Consider the following 14,366-nt stretch of genomic DNA (forward strand, 5'->3'; position numbering starts at 1 on the left):
TTACAGCTGCAAAGAAAACTTGTAATTTCACTTCCAATTTTACAGCCTTTTATCAGACCCTCCTACTGTATTTTTTCCATGACTGCTAATCTCACAAGGAACTGACAAGCAATCTTTTATTTATTTATTTTTAATTAATTTTTCTCATGCGGCTGTACAACTGCAAAACACGCTATAGGGTATGTTCTGCTAATCAAGTGTTACTCACAGAACTACAGTTCAGTGCAGCGTCAAACATTTCATCTTCAGAATAACATAAATATTTGATGTGATTATTGACCAAAAAACTTTGAACCTATACAGAGTCTGTAATTAGTGAGAGGCTTTATAATATCAAGAAAGCAGTGCTGCTCTTACTAAACTATGTTATAAAATCCCCAGTGTTTTAAAATGTACTTGAGGATCAATAAAATGTGTACCTGTGGTTGTTATTTTGAAGTATTGTCTGTATTTATTCTAGTGAAGGCACTACTCTTGCAGGTTTTCCCGTGCTGTAAGCTGCTGATATTGGATTGAGTGTTAAATGTTTTCATTGGAATTTAGCACATTAAGACCGCAAGATCACTTTTAATCAACATTATTGATTTGCAGTAATTTTACTCCCCCACCCCAACTGCCAAGCATTTATCCTAAATTAATGATGGTGGGGAAATTGACACAAGGAGTCAGAGGAGCACAGGGATTATGTGTCCATATCAAGCCAAAACAAATGGTAAAGCGATCTCAGCGGCTGTGGGCCCGAAGGCAAAGTGGGTCGATTCTTACCTAAGTTTCCAGTCATCAAATAGGCATTGTGGAAATCCTTCATGCCCAGTCCAACAATGTGGATGAAATCTTCTATGACCTGCATGAGCTCCACTGCTCCGGGGTAGATCTGGACAAGATAATAAAGACAAGGGGACAGTTTTAATTTAAATAGTTCTCCAGTGATTAAAATGTGGTGCTCTGTACTTATTTTTGCATGAAAGATAAAATTTTTGAACTTGCTGAAAAAGAAAATGATTAACCACACACACACACACACACACACACACACACACACATATATATATATATATATATATATATACATATATATATGTGTATATAAATTAGTTGTAGCCCTATTTGAACCATTCAAATAACATCAGCATCAGAGCTGTAACCACCAGCTGTGCCAGCACATTTGGTGGCTGGCCTGTTTCTGGAAAAGCACTGCCAAGTCAAGGGTGATTGCCTCAGTACACGTGTTGCTCCATGGACATCAGCACTCACATAAGAGTGAAGGGGCATGAATTCAGAACCATGGACAGCTCTATAGCACAAGCGGTAACACTGCTGGTCCACTCAGCTCTTTTCCCCAAAGTCAATAAATCAAAGGCACGTTAATCCAATAATTGACCTTCAAAAGATTGGATCACTGTCCTGGCTGCCCATCTACTGGCGATGTCTCACATCTAATCATAGTCTTTGAATGGGATATATAGTGCTGTACTGCAATACCATTTTTCAGTTCTGCATAAGACTCACGTAATCGTGGGGCGTAAATAAGTGTGTAAGCGCACAGTGGTGATGTCAGGCAATTAGAGAGGCCTTTGAGTGGCATTTAGCAATTAGCACCTCACTCTGAGTTGATATTCAACAAACACCTGAGGCAGGTATTTCCCTCCTCTGTAGCACCTTGTGTGTGTCTGCACATGCCTCTTCATGTGCCGCGGCTAAGCCGGGATAACGGATCAGCGGTGCTGGAGTCGAGAGCCTCTGACACAGCAGAGTGAAAGCCATAGTGGGGGAGAAAAGCACATCATGTCGCCCCTTCCGGCATGTCTGACGCAGAGTGCAGTAATGCTCATTCTGCTGGTCTCCATGGCAACCGCGAGACGTGAAGGCAGCGCAGGGAAATGGCTGCAGCAGAGGTTCTGCAGACAGAGCTGTTCCTTTCCTTGCCATGGTAACAGAGGCAGGAGGTGAATATATAGTGATCAGTGCAAAAAGCCAACTTTACAGCCAGTTAAGCCCAATAGTGAGGTGTTTCATGTACGTGTTTTTGGTGTGTGGGTGCTGTGGAAGCTGAGCCGAGAACACTCATTAATGCAAGAAACCCAACAAGTGAGAAAAACTGTGTAAGGCGACGCCGCTTGGCCATGTTCACTTTTTATAATGATGTAACTGAAGCAGCACATCTCAGACATGCACATTAATAACTGTGGGAATATTTAACAGTGTCGCACATTTCTTCTGGGTGTTAAATCATGGAGACAATATATTTATTATATTTATTTATCTATACTTCCTCGGATCTGTCTGTCCTTATCTCTTACGCATACTCGCTGATGAAATTGCTAGTTTGTGAGCTCTTCTCACCGACATCATCCCTTTAGGGGCCCTGCCAAATTAAAGCTCCAGTAAGTAAACACCTAATTACTCCTTGTGTAGACAGCCAGGACTGGCACTCTGAGCAATATTTGAACTGCCTGTGTCCCCTTATAGCATCAGCTGAAGTCAGGTGTGGAGAAAGTAAGACAAAAAAGTAATTTTAAGGCATCACCTCACTCGTGTCAGTGCAGGTGACACCCAATTTACCTGTGAAGGTGACAACAGAGCAGATGCCCTTTGCAGACTCGCAGTCATCACAGATGGCATCTCTGTCAGAGTCTGGATGTGTGTGATTTCAGGGTTCAGGCTGTCTCAGACACCAGTGGCAGTTTTGAAAACAAGACCTGCCACCTCTCAAACTGAGAGATGTGTCTAAACCAGGACGATGCTAGAATCCAATCTCCGTGAATAAACAAGTCTTGTGAATGGGTACTTTTCGGCACTTAAATTTTGACATACACAACATTGCCGCTGTGTTGCAGTATGTTGCTTCTCTATTTCTAAAGGATATTGAAACAATTTTTCACCATCCACCTTTACTATATGATAAATATCAAGAGGGGAGACTAAGGATTGGAGTCTCAGCTGCTGAAATGTTCATTTTTTTATGGTAAAACTGACCTGAGTAAGGTCCTAATCACACTGGTTGCTTTCATCGGCATCAGCTGGGTGAAACAATGCAGAAGGAATGAGTCCTGCAGTGTTGATGGTTGGACAATATCTATGGCAGTGCTGCTGCCACCAAGTGGAGCTCAGAGGAACTAGTTTTTTTCTAAATGAGGCCAGATGTCACACCTGCTAAATTACCTCACTACCATATGTGTAAGTGTAACATAATCCTAAATCCACCTGACTTGCTTTAATCTGTGCTATTCAGATGGAGTAACAGCAAACAAGCTTTGAGTCGAATTTTGAGGCAAACAGTGTTCATGCAGCAAGCTGAATTATTTACTATTTGTACTGCCACATGCTTACCTTTTGCGCGTCTTCCCATTTCTCCTTATTTTCCTCCTCCAGGAGGTTGCTGATGATTTGAAAGAAGTTCTGTGGAGATGATGAAAGGGAAAATGCATAACACTCCCACACACCAGCATAACAGGCACTGCAGCTAGACGCTTTTCTCAAATCATGAAATAAACACCATGCATTCCAAAAACCTACTGTTATGGATAATATACTAGCATTTAGGATAGCAAAAAATAAGAGATTTCTGTAGGGGCATAATGATTTTCTCCCGCAGGGCTCAATAGCACCAGGAAATCTGCCACTGAAACCGTGATGGTAAACGATAGGAGAAATGATGGAATTTGTGCTTGAGCTCTGACAGAAACACACCTTGGACCTCCTGCAGCTTGCAGCAAACACTTAATGCTACAGGAGAAAAGCACAAGCTGCAATCAGAAAAAAAAAGATGAAAGGGAATGTTTGAGCAGCTGTGTGGATTGTCTTCTTCAGCAGTGGAGAGCGGGACTGCTTGGGGTGCATGCCTGCAGTCGTAATAGGACCCCTGTCTGATCTTTAGCCTTGTTATTTCGTTTGGTCTACAATATGCCTGAGGGAGTGGCTCTCTCTCTTGACACAGGCTATCTTGTTTTCTACTTGAATGCTTATGCTCCCTCTGGTGGTAATGTGCCCACTTTAACACTGCATTAGCGCAGAGACACACGGAGGGGTTGGGCTGGCTGACTGCTCTCCTGTCTGCCCACACATGCTCCTAATAACCAGAGATAGGACATTTTCTTCATTTCTACGGTAGGAAAACAGCTGAATGGCACCTTGGTATCCCATCCATGGACAAAACATTTGGGGTTTTGCACAATATTAAAAGGACCATGCGCCTTACACCAAGAGGAAACTGTTGATAAAAGTGGACTAAACCAACAGAAAACTAAAGAAAAGAGCATCTGTGACAGTTTGTAGTCCAAATATCACCACGCTTCGGAGGTGCATGATTAATTGAGTTGAATTTTTATTTTTTTAATTGAATTATCTACTGTAGGTCCTAACTGAATCTATTCTAAAGATGTACACCAACTAAATCCTGTTATATTCACAAAATTATGTGTGTGTGTGTGTCTGAGATCAAAGTTTTGTAATCACCTAAGTAGGACAGCTTGTTTGTTTTTGCCTTTCTTTATGTGCTTTGAGTTACGGCTATATTTCAGATTTAATATCTGACCGAGCTTATCAGTAAGCAGAGAACTGTGTGCCTGGTCCTAAAACAACTGAACCTTCCTACTAATAAAGGAGAAATTATTCCTATTTCCTTACAGCAAAGAGCTGATGGACAAGTCTCGCATTTTTCTAATTTCCTGGAGCTGTTACTCATGACTTTATCCTGAAGTAACAAACACAGACAAAACCTGAAGCCTCACGAATAAACTACAGTAGTATGCTGTTACAGTATGCTTTTGGCATCACATAATAATGATTATTTTATTCTCAATTAGCAAAAAAATAAATAAAAATAGCACACATATATAGCACAACCATTCACACATGCAAACGCAGCAAAACAACCACACATATATATATATATATATATATATATATATATATATATATATATATATATATATAAAACCTAACATGTATGCATGCTGGACAGAACAAAGAGGCCTGTGAAGGGTGGCTTTGAAATTGGCACAGCCCTGGGAGCATAAATTGTCTTATTGGTGATGGAGGTGGGGCTTTTGCTATAATCTCCATCATCCTATTGACATAAAGAGGATCAAGACTGCAGTCAAGCCCAACATGATGAGATGAAACAGCTTAGGATGTGGAGTAGATCTCCTGATACAATAGAGCCCTGGGTGTTTGTGCTATTTCACACACAATAGAATTCATTTTTTTCACATTACACATTATAGCTCTGGTACCCAAAATTTTTTATGTTACCTAGGTAACGGCATGGTTTTTAAATTCAATTCAATTCAATTCAATTCAATTCAATTTTATTTATATAGCGCCAAATCACAACAAATGTCGCCTCAAGGCGCTTCATTTCCTTACATACTTCACAAAGATTCATGTCCACATGTTCAAATGAACCCAGCGTCCACTTACTTGCACGTCATCGGATGACGGCTCATAGCTGGCTCTCTTGAAGGTCTCTGTCACATTGCGAAGGATCTCTACTGAAGACAGGAGGTCACCAGCGTAGAAGTTCCTCCTCTGGGTGAGATCCAGCAGGTTTTTTGTGACCTGGGACATCCCATCCCCCGCCAGCATCCTCTGGCCCTTGGCAAGGTGCCCCTGAACCTCCAAAAACAGGAGAGGACAGAACTTGGGGCATCGGTGTCCTCTGTTGAGTTCGCAAGATACACGCTAAGCTACACATTTAGATTAAATGGGGTGCAAAAAATCAGGAAGAAAGACTCTACTCTCTAAGGCCCTTTATGTGACACTTATATCTACGCCAGGCCTGAAATGTATTCTGCCTCGCGGATGTTTTGAAATGAGCCAATACGAATAAAAGAGTTAACTGGAGCAGAAGACACACATTTAGGCAGAAATTGCAGAGTGAAATGACATCTCACATCATTGCACAGGGTTTACGTCCATAAATACACGTTCACAGGTGCAGCGCTATATGTGCTATCTCAGCTCTTCTGAATTATTTTATTTTTAACAGTGATGGAGGGTTACCAAAATTACCTATTCTAGTGGAAGCGCTTCTGTGTTTTCAGGCTGAAGGCAAACCTACTAAAGCAACAAAAAAAAAAGTACTCGAAATGGTGCAATAAAATGCACTCGGGCTTCAATGAAAACTGCTTTTTGTGTGATTAAAAAAGTCTCATCAGACAGAATTCACAAAAGGTTCTCTTGAGGGAAAGATATGATTCTATTAAACTGAAAATACCATTTCACTGAGTTTCCCTAACTGTTATTTATTTATTTACTTATTTACTTTTTTCTTCATGCTGCAAGTCTTATTTTAAATGAACAAAATATTGCAAGTTGTTGCGGCGGATCCTATTTACAAAAACATAGCAAAGTGCAAGTGACGAGTAACCAAGGAGCAACATATATTGTAACCGCGATATCATCAATATTGTAATTTATTTAGAAACACAGACTCTAAATTCAGCAGCTGAAGGACATCAGGGAGGGACAAAAAGGGAAAAAAATGTGTGCTTAAATTTGCTCCTCTATTGGAAGTGGTTAATCTTTTTGGCTACATTGTGATGAGAATTGGGAGGGGGACACTGGGGAGGTAATTTATGGTGCATTGGAAACAGAGGCTGTGAGAGGGAGCTGACTTTGCACCTACTGATTGCTGCAAGTATCTGAATTCATTTGTTATGCATCGAGCATAGCTGGGCTGCTCCCAGAAGGCCATACCGCGGTGATCCAAAGAGCAGCGTCGACTAGTGGTGCCTGTAGAGGAGGAAGGAGACAGCGACAGATTTGGAGAGGAGGATTGGCGAGGGAGGGATGAGAAGATGAGCAGGCGCAGAAGAGGTGGGGGGGGGGTAGGTGGAGTTAAGACCAATGGTGGGGCAAAGAAAGGCAGATTGAAGGGGTAGAGTGGGATTAGTTGGATACGAGAGGAGAGGAGAGAGACAAAAAGGAAAGAGAATAATATTAATACTTTTAATGAGAGTCTTATCTTTTCCTCTTTGTCCGTCATTCACCATCAAAATTTGATGTAACCCGCTCGTTAGAGAAGGCGATAAAGAAAGGTTTATGGAAGGAAAGTATTACAGTATTTGAACAGAAATGGTTTAATATTATGCCAAACGACACAGTCCCGTGCCTTCTAATATATGCTCTGCGTGCCCGGCTAATACAACTTGCAGTCGCTTATTCAAACATGCAGCAACTCAGCTGTGATAGCTGTCAGGCATTTAAACAGTAATCCTGAAATAGCAGAACTACCCAATATCCACCCACACGGCCACGCACATCCTACATAGGGGTCCAACATCACACCTTCCCAGCTGTCGACCTGGTGGAGTGCACTTCACACATCACCCCACCGCTCCAAAACAGGTGCTTGACATCCTGAGGAAAACTCCCACAGCACAAAACATTTCCCCTGGCGTCCGGGCTTCACATAAAACCTTCACTATCTCTTGTTCTCCTCCGTGCTCTCTCTCTGACTTTCGCACACTAACACACACAGACAAAGAGAAATCACAAACACAACCCCCCACACGCCCACCTTCTCCACAGCTACTACTTGGTGATATCCACTGAAGCCGAGAGTGCACGCTCGCTGTGTGCCGGGAGCAACCATGCATCACCATGAGACAACCCAGGGGGCAGCAGGAGAGGCCCAGCGCTTTACACTGGGCTGAGCCTCTGTGTCCCTCAAAGCTGGATTCACCTGGGTGGTTTAGAGTTTTGCTTCACAATCACAAGGATGCCAGCAATCAAAAGAATGCTCGCTCTGAATTTTTATCAAAAAGATAGTAAAAAGTCTGTTTTATGATGGTTTGAGACCTAGAAATTAGGCATTCACTTCAGTGTTTTTGCTCTGACATTCCAAAAGGTCACTGTAAGCTGAGAAAGGTTGGTTTCTTTGAGTGGGAATTGCCAAAAAGGCACAGAGCAATAAGAAGAGGTCAAATTCAAGAACTGCTTGAAATTGATAAGCATTAAGGTTGCTCAGTGATGTGAATTTTGTCCACGTATAGACACGAAGCAGGAGTTAAACAGCAAGAGAGGTAATGTTTTGGTCACCGGTAGCCTGTGTTTATATTATTAATATACTGTATGATGTTGCAATTTTAATGTGATTTCAGCAGTCCTCAAAGACACAAATTACCCAAGGCCAAAATCATTTTAATGTAAAATCCCTGCACTGGAGCTCATCTTTTATTTAAATAACCTAATTTTAAGTTTGAAAAAGGGGAGCTCTTGATTGTGGTTTATAAGTGTGCAAAAATAAAACCTAATAGCAGACTTGTACTTTATATAAATATGTCCATAAGCACACCTTACTTGCTCAGGAAAGATGCACTCCTGAAGCCACAGTATGCAAACAGCAAAACAACAGTAAAAGAAGCTTAATGAATGGTCAGTGTTGAGAGATAGACACTAATTTATTTGTAAGTCTTTCTTTTGCCAGTTTTGTGAGCTTTCTCTCAAACTGATCTATTTTTGAATGACGTTTATATTGTGCAGATATATAATTAGATATCAATCTGCCTTGGCTTTGAGACGGGTTGCTAGTGGGATCAAATAGGGTTAGAGACACAAACTTGAGGCCTTCGCTGTAATTCTGCCCCAATCTGTCATCTGTCCTTGCATCATCAGTGATGTACGTGGAGTAAGTTGAGTATGAAATATAGGTCAGTGGAGATGTGCTTGATCAAAACCAAGGCTGCACTCCACCGAGGCGCTGACCTGTCGCTGTCTGGTTTGACAGCGCTCTCGACTTGGGTGCCATTAAAAAAGAATTTTTATTCAAGTGATCCTCACCGAGACGGAATACTAAAACAGTGTTTACCAGCTGAGGAGTTGGAAACGAGACAATGTTAAAAAGAGGCTTTGAACAACATTTCTGTGGTTACCATCCGGTGGTGAAAAAGAACAAAAAAATCCCTTACATTCTTTAAAAAAAATCTTTCTGGAATATATGACAAGTAAAACGCCTTGGATTGAAATGGCTGCCATTAATATTATGAAAAGGCAGAACTAACAAATAAAAAAATGAATACCTTCCCCAGTGAAGGGTGGTGTAATTTATTTGCTGGAGACGGCTGGATAATTTTCTCTGCATTAACCTGTGAAGAGTTTGTTTAATAGCCTGTGGTGTTGCTGCTTTAATTGCTCCCACTTTCAGTTGGATGACTTGAACTTTAATTGATAATTGAGATTTGGGGCTCTCATTACACGGGCACATAAATAACAGTACATGAACTTTTGAATGCAAAACATCTTCCGCCAAAGTAACTAGTACCTTCAGGTCTTAGCGGGAATAGAAACGGCATATAAATCAAACTCAAAGGATTTATTGCACCAAGCAGCCACTGGCAGGTTTAGCAAATAACGCCGATCCATTCATACAAATGCAATGTTTTGCTTGGAAACTTAGGGTCCTGGCATTCATGTGAGTGTTCCTTTGACACTACAACCTATCTAAACGTTGTTTCAGGCCAAGCACACACCCCCGTGGCAACGGCACTCCCCGGCATCAGCTGCCTTCCTCGGCAGGACAATGCTCAACGCTGTACTGCAAAATCTGCTCACAACAAAGAGCCCAAGGCACTGGCCCGGCCTCCCACTCGCCCTGAATATGCTTGGGAACAAGCCTGAACAAGCCTAATAAGTAACCCATGGTACTCAAAAGATCTACTGCCAGTGTCACGTGCACTAAATGATGCTTCCAGGGTTCTGTGTGCAAACGTCATTGGGTCAGAGCTGTTTTTCTAGCACGAGGTGGACCTATACAATATTTGGCAGATGGATTTTATGCTGTAGCTGATCTTGTGTCATTAATAATACCTTGTTGTTGTACCTAATTGTTAAATTCCTTTTGTTCTGAAACAAATTAAACCATACATCTTTATTTAATGAAGGACCAGACTATGATAAATGGGCAATGGAAGCTCAAAATCTTACAGTTTTCATTTTGCTTCAGCACACTCTGCCTCTAAAAGTAGATGTAAATGTAGCTCGCATGTTTACCAGTTTTTTGCTTGGCTGCTACACTGCGAACAAATTCATGCGCCATACATGTCTCACTTTTCCCCCCATTCTTGCCTCCGGTGGCAGTTGTCATCGGCGATGACCAAGTCGGTGCGGACGCCCCTGCACCCAGCGCTCTTTCTGTGATGACCTTGATGACGACAGGCGCTATGGGTGAGTAGGTGCTGAAGCCTCCTAACACATTCGGATGTTTCACCCGTGCCGTCACACTGCATTCGTGTTGCCCACTTCAGACATTTCAGTTACCTTCTCTGATCAATATTTCATCTTTGTTTACCTCTGCCATTTCATATCAGGCTGTCCGGGAAGGATGAGACTATCAGTGAGGAATTTCACTAAAGGTTTGAGTCTGACCTTGATCTAATTCCAGGGCAAAGGTTTTGAAGAGTTGTTTTCATTTATGGTTTCTTAATGTATGCTCCCCGAAACCTGCTGACTCTAGAACTGTGATTAATGGCTTTAGAGATAAACTTGACCTGCCCTGACCTATTGTCTATCACCATCTTTTTCCCAGTCCTCTGTGCCAGCTTTGACAGGGAGGATGCACTATACTTAAACATGAAATATGTCTGCTAGCTGGATTTTTACCCCTTTTGTTATGACACTGTTATAGTATAACCCAGTTCTTTGGCAAAGTGAAATAGCATCCCTGATAACATCACTTTGGGTTCAAGATGTACTGCACATACGGTACCAATAGCACATCTTGAACTTGAAGACTTTTACACGAGTCCACCAACAATGGCAGTCACAAAGAACTCAGCCCAGAGTGCTGACCTAGTACAGGCAGCAGCGACAGTGTGCTCACATCTGAAACTGCATCCAAATTAGCTGCATGTAAGAAAATAACACGTGGTCTGAATTAATCTTCTGTGTAGCAGCTCACGCGAATATAAGAAAGCTCATTAAAGCAGAATAAAGAGCCTCGCCTTGTCTGACCCGAACTTAGCACATAAAGACAACGCTTGGTGTAAATGAAATTCTTAGTAAAGGTCAGCAAAGGTGTCGCATTTCCAACATCACACAAATAAACACACACACACACACACACACACAATCCCTCACCGCAAGCTGGAAATAGCTTAGTGGTGCCAAACAGTTATTAGCCATAAAACTAATGTCAAGCCGGAAAGCTAATGTCATGCTACTAAATCTTACTCTGCGTAACTTTGCCGCAGGTGAGCCATCTGTGAATGACAGTGTGTTTGCTACTACATCTAGTTTGCAAGTTAGCCATTTTATGGTCGGGGACGAAATGTAATTTTAGGAACGCCAGACTGTTTTGCATTTTGCACCCACATGTAACTTTCTACACACGACAGCCCTCCACTGCGCCGATGTCCGTCTGCTGTTAGCAAACTGACCTTCAGCAAGAGCAAAGGTAACCTGTATCACAGCAGATTTATCAGAGGCCGCATCCCTTTTTTATCCTCTCCCAGCTTCCCCCTCCTTTTTCTTCTTTTCAATAGCTCCGAGTTAGTCTCAATCTGTTACAGAACTTCAATTCGCCGTTCAAATGCTCTCCTCTCCATGCACGCATTAAAGCCTCTGCTTATTGTCTGAAAACAGGCATCAGTGTGCTTTTCTTTAACAATGCCCTCAGAATCACGTTTTTTCCCCATCCAGTGCACAGGCAGTGTATTGACGGTCAGAACAGTCATAAATTACATCACCGCATGTGGAAATGGAATGAAGAGCTTTTATCAACTATCCGGAGAGTGTGCAGGCGAACTTCGACATTTAGGACCAGCAAGCATTGCACCTTATGAAGTGGCAAAATTGCGCTGATACATGTATGAAAAGTCTTGTCTTGTTATTTTAAATTGGATGGAATCCAATATGTTTTTTTCCCTTGGGGGAATGAGGATAAGTAATAGGATTTTAACAAGATGAGTACACTTACCAATAAAGCTTCATTCTGTAAGGACAATTAAACTAGTGATAATAAAATGAAAATCTAATTACAAAATGTCATTCAAAGTGATTACAACAGAAGCTTCATTGCAGTGTATTCTTTTTTAGTAAAATGCTTATTTGTACAATATAAAATTTGTAAATTAGTCTGTGTTTTTGCACCTTTTTGTCATGCAGGATTGCTATCTTAAATTTCCAGAAAATTTGAGTGCAAAAAATAAATAAATCAAGTGTTGTGTCTCTGCAGACAAGTTCCATTCATTTGCCAGTAGTGCTTACAATTTAATAATTATTTTTTCATTAGTTCGCTTGCTTGAATTTGCACTGCCACTTGTTTGCAAGTCAAATCAATGCACATTGCTCCAGGCAACCCGAGCTTGCCGTGCGTTTGACTTTCTGACCATGCCAAGGTGGGTGGCAATATCATCACAAAATGAACCTAAATTTTATAAATCCCACAATATTTTCCCTGTGAAATCAAAAAGGAGATCTAACATCACAGATTAAAGCTTGTTTACTAGTGTTGGAACTGCTGCCAACAATGAAATGTTCAGTGTTAAACTGAAAGAAGACCCGAGGCAACTCGGCTTTTATTTTTACCATTTACTACATCCATCCATTTTCTTAACCACTTATCCAGGGGAGCCTTACTTGGCTAACTTTGAGCGAGAAGCATGCCCTGGACAGGCCAATGCAAAGTCAGACAACCACACACTCTCTCATTCACACCTACAGCCAATTTAGAAACACCAGCTCACCTGACATGCATGTCTTTGGACTGTGGGTAGAAGTCAGGGTACACAGAGCCAAAGGAGACCGTGCAAACTCCACAAGCGGTTCAAACCAGGAACATTGTTGCTATAAAGCAACACCACTAAGTCTCATATTTTTAAAAAAAGAAAATACACAAATATATGATGTAGCTTCTGTCCTCACCTGTGGCATTAGGGGGACATCTATTGAAGGCGAGTTCTCCTGAAGGGGTTCGTCTCCACACCATTGACACTGCATAGTCCTCAGGACAAATTTCATAAGGTGCTGGAGTGCAAAGTGATACAAACATTACTACATCAATGCTAAAAGCTTTTTAGTCTGTCCAATATGATGCAACAATTTCTTCATGCTGCATATTAAGAAGTATGGAAATATAGGAGATCAAAGCTGTATAGTTTCAGAGAGTCTGAGAATGCATTTATGGATTATAATAAAATTTACCCTCTTCACATGCCTCGGTCTTTATGAGGGAAGGTACTTCTTAATTATAATAATGGAAAAAAAAATGTTTTTAATGTTTTTGTGGAACACTGCTTCCTTTACTTCAGAGAATAGAAGTATTACGTGACTTCATGTTTAAGACTCTACTTCAAAGGAGATTATTTTGAAAACCGTACTTTGAGCTTTGATGATACTTCAATTTTTCGGTATGTCCGTCACCATGATTTCAATTTCTTCATTTATTTCAGTCATCCACCTCTGCTAATCTGCACCCCCTCTTCAGACTCAGTTTTAAGTGATCTCTTATAACAAGACATGTCAGTCAGTGCACAGAGATAATTATCTCCTCACTATCGTTCAGCTTCTCTGTGGCCACTCAGACTTAAGTCTTATTATGCTCTGACTCACCTGGACACCGCTGGTCACTGCACTTTCTGACTTCTTCTCCGCTCCCATCACACTGTTGCCCAGTCACCGCTGCCCCCTGACACACCCGAGCACGCCTCTGCCATCCGCCGTCGCAAGACTTTGAGCAGCCACTCCACGGACCCCAAGGATTCCACTGGCCATTAGCTAAAATAGAATCATTTCTAGTTAGAAACCGACACTATTACAAATATAACAACTACTTTAAAAAACAAACAAAAAAACCCAGCAGAAGATCAACTAAAAAGAAAAAAATGTCTTTATTTAGTGTGTGATATCTTTAGCTTTTGATTACATTTATATCTTTTGCTACTCATGCTTTTAGTTTGAAGACGTAATTTCTTGGCAGTATTTCACAAATGAACAATATCACCTGTAATAATCAGGGGTGTGTGTATTTTATGGTTAAAGAAAATGAGAGCGCCGATTATTCACATCGTTTTGACGATATTAAAAAAACAAATAAAACCACACACACACACACATTTATGCTGACGTTTCCAAACCCAGAGGTACAATTTATGCCCTTATAATGAACACTGTTAAACTCTGCGTTAGACAAAAAAACAGATGCTTCCCTTCAGCGATGTAGTAAATCACACGCCCTTCTGAATGGAAAGGTACAACACCGCGTGAGCAGGAAACACACACACCGCTCATTCTAACCTCCCCACTTACCCCTTCTTCACTTATACGGGCATTTATCATGTCCTACAACTAACCTCTGTCGGATTGCTACTGGAAGCAAGAAAAACCAGGAAAAACCACGATGACCTGTTGGCTGAAACTATCTGCAA

General features: G+C 41.3%; 1 protein-coding gene across 9 annotated transcripts in view; it reads right to left on the minus strand.

The window, feature by feature from the left end:
- Positions 1-14,366, minus strand: part of adgrb3 (adhesion G protein-coupled receptor B3) — a 133,514-nt gene that overhangs the window by 59,797 nt on the left and 59,351 nt on the right. For 8 of the 9 annotated variants that reach the window (XM_085183244.1, XM_085183246.1, XM_085183245.1 and 5 more), the window contains 6 exons: positions 13,552-13,716; positions 12,865-12,966; positions 6,629-6,735; positions 5,422-5,616; positions 3,331-3,399; positions 766-874 (listed from right to left, as the gene is read on the minus strand). In XM_085183244.1, the coding sequence (XP_085039370.1) occupies positions 766-874; positions 3,331-3,399; positions 5,422-5,616; positions 6,629-6,735; positions 12,865-12,966; positions 13,552-13,716 (747 nt within the window). The remainder of the gene's footprint in view (positions 1-765; positions 875-3,330; positions 3,400-5,421; positions 5,617-6,628; positions 6,736-12,864; positions 12,967-13,551; positions 13,717-14,366) is intronic. The other variant, XM_085183239.1, reaches the window with a different exon arrangement.

This window comes from Neolamprologus multifasciatus, chromosome 13 (assembly GCF_963576455.1).
Source record: "Neolamprologus multifasciatus chromosome 13, fNeoMul1.2, whole genome shotgun sequence".
NCBI classification, from domain to species: domain Eukaryota; kingdom Metazoa; phylum Chordata; class Actinopteri; order Cichliformes; family Cichlidae; genus Neolamprologus; species Neolamprologus multifasciatus.